This window comes from Lynx canadensis, chromosome E1 (genome assembly GCF_007474595.2).
Source record: "Lynx canadensis isolate LIC74 chromosome E1, mLynCan4.pri.v2, whole genome shotgun sequence".
Taxonomy (NCBI): domain Eukaryota; kingdom Metazoa; phylum Chordata; class Mammalia; order Carnivora; family Felidae; genus Lynx; species Lynx canadensis.
This window is the reverse complement of record NC_044316.2, coordinates 38,477,708-38,484,726: the sequence shown is the minus strand read 5'-3', so window position 1 is coordinate 38,484,726 and position 7,019 is coordinate 38,477,708. Positions and strand designations below refer to the sequence as shown.

Here is a 7,019-nt window from a genome sequence, read left to right as displayed (position 1 = left end):
AACAAGTGGGGAAGGGCTTCCTGTGAGGGAAAACCCTCCCTCCAAGGACTGGGACTGAGGAGGAAATTAGCAGGAAGCAGCAGGTGGCTCAGCCTCACTTGGTTGCTTGGAGAAGAGGCCCCCATCTCTCCCCACAGTCCACGTCCTCAAGTGGGAGACATCTGTTTTCACCAGTGGGGCAATCGCTGCTTTGAAGGGGGCCATTTCTTTTTTATTTATTTTTTTTTTTTAAATTTTTTTTTTAACGTTTATTTATTTTTGAGACAGAGAGAGACAGAGCGTGAACAGGGGAGGGGCAGAGAGAGAGGGAGACACAGAATCCGAAACAGGCTCCAGGCTCTGAGCCATCAGCCCAGAGCCTGACGCGGGGCTTGAACTCACGGACCGCGAGATCGTGACCTGGCTGAAGTCGGACGCTTAACCGACTGCGCCACCCAGGCGCCCCTGAAGGGGGCCATTTCTAACCCCTTGTTCAGTGTTTTCCTGTGTGTCTGCTCATCTCCCTGATGTTTGGGAGGGCAGAGGGAACTAGGAATGAATGTCTGACCTTGGGCCACCCACTTCTTCTAAGGCTTATTTTCCTCTTACTGAGGAAAGGATACTGAGGAAGGAGTGGTGGTGGTGAAGATGATCTTCGTGTTCCCTCCTGAGTTCCCTTCTGTGGGATCTGCATGCTGCACTCAAGCACTGGTGGTGGTGGGGGTGTCACTCTGCCCCCTGCCTCACCTCAGCCCCATTACTTTAGGATCTTAAAAAGCACTTTCACCATAAAGTTCCCTTCCCTGGTCCTTTTTATTTCCCAGACAAAAGGAAATGACTCACCCCCAAGTCACCTCGAATGAGTGAGGTGGTGTCATACAAGCAGACAGGGAGTCCCCAGAGACAACCTCACCCGCATGGCAACTCCTCCTCCCTTAGGGATGCTCTCCCTAAGGAGAATAAAAGGAAAAAGGGGTCACATTTCCTTTTGGTCCCTGGACTTGGCCCTGCAGCAGAAATTCATCTTAAGCTCTTGACTTTGGGGATATCTCCCTCCCTTACTGGTCATATCTCCTTGTGTCACTAGTAACCTCAAGGCGAGGTCAGTCCGGCAATCACGTGAAGCCCTCACGTTTGCAAGGTTTGCAGAAAGAGCCTGTTAGCTTTGATCTCCCGGGGAACAGCCAAGCTTGCCAGTCCCTCCCCAGGAATTCACATGCCTCTGCCATACAGGCTTTCCAAACACGCCACCCTGAGTCTTCAGGGCACACCCGACCCGACCCGGCTCTTAGCTCCTCCCCGGGTCCCAGCAATCGCTTTTGCAAAGCAGAAAGGGGGAAATATACGCAGTCCGCCCACTTTGCCAGTGGACTACAAATCCCGATAGGCTTGGCGTTACGCAGGCGCACGGAGCTCAACGTGCCTGCTGCTGGAAAAGTGTGTCACTGGGGCACGAGGCGCTCCCTGGGATCACATGGTACCTGCTCCAGTGCCGCGTGCGGCCCGGGAACCCTGGGTTGCTGGCGCCTGCGCAGAGCCCTCTGTCCCGGGGAAAAAGGCTGGGGCAAAAGGCGGCTGAGATTGGCAGAGTGAAATATTGCTGCCGAGGGAACGTAGCAGGGCACACGTCTCGCTTCTTTGCGCCTGGGTGCCCCGTTTCTCCCCATCACCTACTTACTTCCTGACTGCAACCTCTCTCCCTCTGGGACTTTTGCACCGGGAGCTCCAGATTCACTACCCTGCAGCGCTGTGGAGCCGTCAGGCAGTGGCACCCCGTGCACTGCAGAGACCCGACCCTCCTTGCTACCTTCCAGCTAGAAGAACTACAGCAGGCTGATTTCCCCTCCCCCACACTCTGCTCTTCCCATGCAAAGCAGACCTCCGTTGCCTCTGCGTCCTACCCTTTTGCAGGGCTGCAGTCAGGCAACCCCGAGACCTTGCTGCAGGGTGCCTCGGATCTTGTTTGTGATCCGTGGGATCCACTCTCCGCCCTCAGTCAGTGTCCAGGGGGCGACAGCAGCAATTGCAACCTCCGGTCTGTGTCAAGGTCCAGTTTGAATGACCGCTCTCAGCCGGTGAAGACATGACGACCCTGGACTCCAACAATAACACAGGTACTGAGATTCTTTACTATCATCATCCTTTGGTACTGTCTCTTCGCTTCCATGTATGCCTTAGAACAAGAGGAACTTTTTAAGGGGCTGGGGACTCCCTCGGTCTGGGGATTTGCTAGCATAACGGGTACCATAGGCTGGGATTTCCAGAGCGAGTTATTCGTCCTGGGAATGTGCCCAGAGGCGCCCCACCACCACCTCTCAGAGTCCCAAAGCTCCTTTTAGCCTGATGGACTCGGATCCCGGGCAGGAGGAGATGGAGAGCGGGTATATGTGATAAGATGCACAGTTTAGAGGGACTGGGAGCTTTGGAGCAGTGCCCCAAACGCCCCTTTTCCCCCCTCCCCGCTGCCCTGCAGCTGTAGCATGGCTGACCCTCTCGGAAAGATGATCCTCTCCTTCCTCTCTTTCTCTTCCCCTATTTCCTGCAAGCTCAAGGGAACCTGAAAAGCAGTGGGGCGATAGGGGCTCCAGGCAGGAGGGGCTGGGGGAATGGGTCGGATCTCACTGGGGAATCCTCAGTGACAGTAGGGAGCGGCACTTGAGGAGCCAGCAGAGTGGTGCTCGGCCCCAGGGAGGACACCCACAGCGCCCGGGAGGCCCGGAGGGCTCACATGGCTGCGGAGCCGGGCCCACGTGCTGCGTTTGTTTTCATTCAGCAGAAGCCGTGGCCGCCACCCCATTGGTCGTTGTCTCCCGGCCCCGTTACATAATGAGCTCCGCCCCCCACCCCGGTCGCCCCGGCAACGCGTGTTCCCATCTCTCCTCCCCTCAGTTGCCCCGGCCCGGCTGGCGTTTGGGGCCCAGCCCGGGACTTGGAAGCCCAGGAGGGGCGGGACGGGGGCGGGGCTGATGCTCCTGATTGACGGGACGGGGAGGGGCGGGGCCTCGGGTTCCGGGGTTCCTCGTTGGGGAGCCACGTGCAGGAGGCACACGTGGAGTGAGGACGTGAGGCCGGCTGAGGGCCCGGCTCCCGCCCCGCCCCGCCGAGATCTGGGTGAAGCTGGGCTGACTCACCGCCCCCGCCTGCCTCTTTTTCCTGTCCGCCTGCCTGGGACGGGAGGGGGGTGGGGAACCTTCTCCCCATCCCTGAAGCAGAGTAAGCTGGAGCTATCCCTGACCTCTCATGGCCTCGTGTTTACACTCCTCAATGGTACCTCACATTTAGCCACTCTTGTCTCCTCGTTCCTTTTCTTTTTATTTTGTTTGCACCTACTTCATTTTACTGCCTTTAGACTCAGTTTCGCCACATTCCAAATTCTCTCTGTTCCTGGAGCATCTCTTACTCCTGCAAACACTGTCTTAACTCCCCACCCCCACCAAACCAGCAGCAGTCTGTCAGAAAGGACTTCCCCAGAACAGCTACATCCCAGAATCATTACTGAAAGTCTTTTTTTTTTTTTTTTTTTTTGTCACAGAAAACTGAGACGCAGAGAGAGAGGGAAGGTAACTTCCTCTAGGTCACAGATCAATTTGGTTCTGATAGATCTGGATCTAGAACTAGACTCTTTTGAGCACCCCCTTCACTTCCAGGTTAGAATCATCTTTGGATGAAAGTCTTACTCCCTTTTAGGGGATGGGTGAACTAGGTCAAGTTCATTTACCACCAAATGATATCCCATCCCATCCTCCCCCCACCCAGCTCTGAAACTGTAGGAGCTGACCTGTTGTGCAACTATTTTATTGGGAGCTGGGTTCACCCTGACCAACCTTGAGCTATTTTAGGGTTGCCCTGCCCAGCTCAGTGTGTGTCAGTGGGTGAGCAAGACATGTGCCTCTGGATACACGGTGACATGGCTTGTGTTGGCTCACACGTGTCCTAGGATCCTCCCTTTTCCCACCCCACCCGTGGCAGGCCAAGCTAGGTGCTTGGCAAAGGTGTGGCAGGCAGGTCACCTTTTCTCCTGCTAATGCCACGGGAGCACAAACACCTGGTTGACAATGTAACCAGAGGGTCGAAGTCCCTTAAATGGCTGAGAGCCAAGGTCGTTGTCACCTGGCTGAGAGATCTAAAAGGGGAATTCCTAAGCCCCAGGCTGGACAATTTGTTTTTCATGTCCACCACCTGCAATGGGCATTGCTAAGTCTTCCCTGGACGAGGAGGGAGAGTCCACTCTGACTTTTGCTTTTGGAGGCCAGGGGAACCAGCCTGGGTAGTTTCAGTACCTTTGGAGAAACGTCTTCCAGTTTTGGGGGAATGTCACTGTCTTACTCTTGTAAGACCCTTACTCTCCTCACTGTTGGCTAGCTTGCCCCAAATAGTCTCATCCCTGGAGTGGTCTTGGTGTTAAAATTGGCAGCTTTTTTTTTGGAGGGTGAAACTGGGCATTCTGAATGGGTCTCAGCTGCTCATCCCATCCTCACATCTGCCACTAACGATGAAGTCATTAGCTAGCTTCAGTCCGTATTCCCAAGGAAGGCTTCTAGGGTAGCGGGGTACATATATGAGATGCCTGCAGAGGTCATGCCTTTAGGGAGGCACCTCACACCCAAGGCAGAAGTTGAATGTACCCTGCAAAGAGCCTTGGGGTGTTGGTTGGCCCTGTCATATCTGGTTTGCATTGGGGAGTTGCTTATTGTGGTTCTTCTTGGGACTCCAAGATTAAGGGTTCCACAGTTAACTTCCGAGCATGCAACAGTGGGAGGTAGATGGGGGATGAGCAGGAGTGGTGCCCTAGGACCAAAGATACATGGTGCTGACACCCCCTTCCCTTGTGTTCTCCTGCCAGGTGGTGTCATCACCTACATTGGCTCCAGCGGCTCTTCCCCAAGCCGTACCAGCCCTGAGTCTCTCTACAGTGACAGCTCAAATGGCAGCTTCCAGTCCCTGAGTCAAGGCTGCCCTGCCTACTTCCCACCATCACCCACTGGATCCCTCACTCAGGACCCAGCTCGCTCCTTTGGGAGCATTCCACCCAACTTGAGTGATGATGGCTCCCCTTCTTCATCTTCCTCCTCCTCCTCCTCCTCCTCCTCCTCCTTCTATAATGGGAGCCCCTCAGGGGGTCTACAAGTGGCCCTGGAAGATAGCAGCCGAGTGTCCCCCAGCAAGAGCACCAGCAACATCACCAGTGCGTAAATTTCCAGCTGATTTGGGGGAAGTCGGCCAGGACTAGGTTGGGACTTGGTGTTCAGATGACACGGTTATTCCCAGGGCCTACCCTGGCCTCAGGGATTTCTCCTAGAGTTGCACCAACCGCTGTCCAGCCCAGTCTGGATACTGGAGGAGCTCCTCAGCTTTTCCCCTAGAATTTCCAGCCCAGAAAACCTCCACATCTCTGGCCAGACAGCCCTCCTGCTCACCTGCTGCCCCTCTCTTCCCACAGAGCTGAATGGCATGGTGCTACTGTGTAAAGTGTGTGGGGACGTTGCCTCGGGCTTCCACTATGGCGTGCATGCCTGTGAGGGCTGCAAGGTGAGGCAGGTTGGGGGTAAGGGCAGAGAGGTATGACCTCATTCCCCCGGACACATAGGCCTGGCCTGGATGGAGATGCTCACTAGCTGCCCCCGTCCTTCCAGGGCTTTTTCCGTCGGAGTATCCAGCAGAACATCCAGTACAAAAGGTGTCTGAAAAATGAAAACTGCTCCATCGTCCGCATCAATCGCAACCGCTGCCAGCAGTGTCGCTTCAAGAAGTGTCTCTCCGTGGGCATGTCTCGAGATGGTAAGGCAGCACTGTTGCCCCACAAAGCATCCCCACAACTTCCCCCCCACTTCCTTCCACCCAAAGTTTGAGTTAATCCCTCCCTTAAAAAAGTCCCAACAGAGACACGTCAGACTGTGAGTCTCCTCTGTGTAGGGGATGCCCATCTTTCATCTTTTTGGATAAACACACTTCTTTACTATTCGCTCCTCTGGTCCCCTCATAGGGCAATCCCTACTTGGAAAACTCCCTCAAGGGGCGTGGCCTTGGTTTTAGTTTTGATGTCGAACCCCAAGCGTTCAGGGCCTTGCCCTTTCAAGAGGAAGGAAGGAAGAGAAGCGTGTGAGTGTGTAGGAGAACTTCCTGACGCTGCTCTCATCCTGTCACAGCTGTGCGTTTTGGGCGCATCCCCAAACGAGAGAAGCAGCGGATGCTTGCCGAGATGCAGAGCGCCATGAACCTGGCCAACAACCAGTTGAGCAGCCAGTGCCCGTTGGAGACCTCACCCACCCAGCATCCGACTCCAGGCCCCATGGGCCCCTCACCACCTCCCGCTCCGGCCCCCTCACCCCTGGTGGGCTTCTCCCAATTCCCACAACAGCTGACACCTCCCCGATCCCCAAGTCCTGAGCCCACAGTGGAGGATGTGATATCCCAGGTGGCCCGGGCCCACCGAGAAATCTTCACCTATGCCCATGACAAGCTGGGCACCTCACCTGGCAACTTCAATGCCAACCATGCATCGGGCAGCCCTCCAGCCACCACTCCTCATTGCTGGGAAAGTCAGGGCTGCCCGCCTGTCCCCAATGACAACGTTATGGCTGCCCAGCGTCATAATGAGGCCCTGAATGGTTTACGCCAGGCTTCCTCCTCTTACCTTCCCGCCTGGCCCCCTGGCCCTGCCCACCACAGCTGCCAGCAGCCCAACAGCAACGGGCACCGTCTATGCCCCACCCATGTGTACCCAGCCCCAGAAGGCGAAGCACCTGCCAACAGTCCACGGCAGGGCAACTCCAAGAATGTTCTGCTGGTGAGGGCACTGGGGGTGAGGTGGGCAGGGGGCCTGGGAGACTGGATTTAGCATAGGGCAGCTGGGTGTGCCTGGAGGCTAATGCAGGGATATCCTCTTCCCAGGGGGGAGGATGCTCAGCCCTGCAGTAAGGGCTGTGCCTGCAAATCCCTGATCTCCACCTGGCACCTGATTGCTCCTTTACCTAAAAGACCGATCCTCTAGGGCCACAGCCTCTAACCTGGGCAGAAGCTGGGGTCCAGCCCTGCTGGGG

The 7,019-nt window shown here is 55.9% G+C and overlaps 1 protein-coding gene across 1 annotated transcript in view; it reads left to right on the top strand.

Moving 5' to 3' along the window:
• The first annotated feature begins 1,356 nt into the window (after positions 1-1,356).
• Positions 1,357-7,019, top strand: part of NR1D1 (nuclear receptor subfamily 1 group D member 1) — an 8,075-nt gene continuing 2,412 nt past the window's right edge. The window contains exons 1-5 of the mRNA XM_030294850.2: positions 1,357-2,093; positions 4,823-5,164; positions 5,420-5,508; positions 5,613-5,757; positions 6,126-6,766. Coding sequence (XP_030150710.1) covers positions 2,063-2,093; positions 4,823-5,164; positions 5,420-5,508; positions 5,613-5,757; positions 6,126-6,766 — 1,248 coding nt within the window. The 5' untranslated portion in view covers positions 1,357-2,062. The remainder of the gene's footprint in view (positions 2,094-4,822; positions 5,165-5,419; positions 5,509-5,612; positions 5,758-6,125; positions 6,767-7,019) is intronic.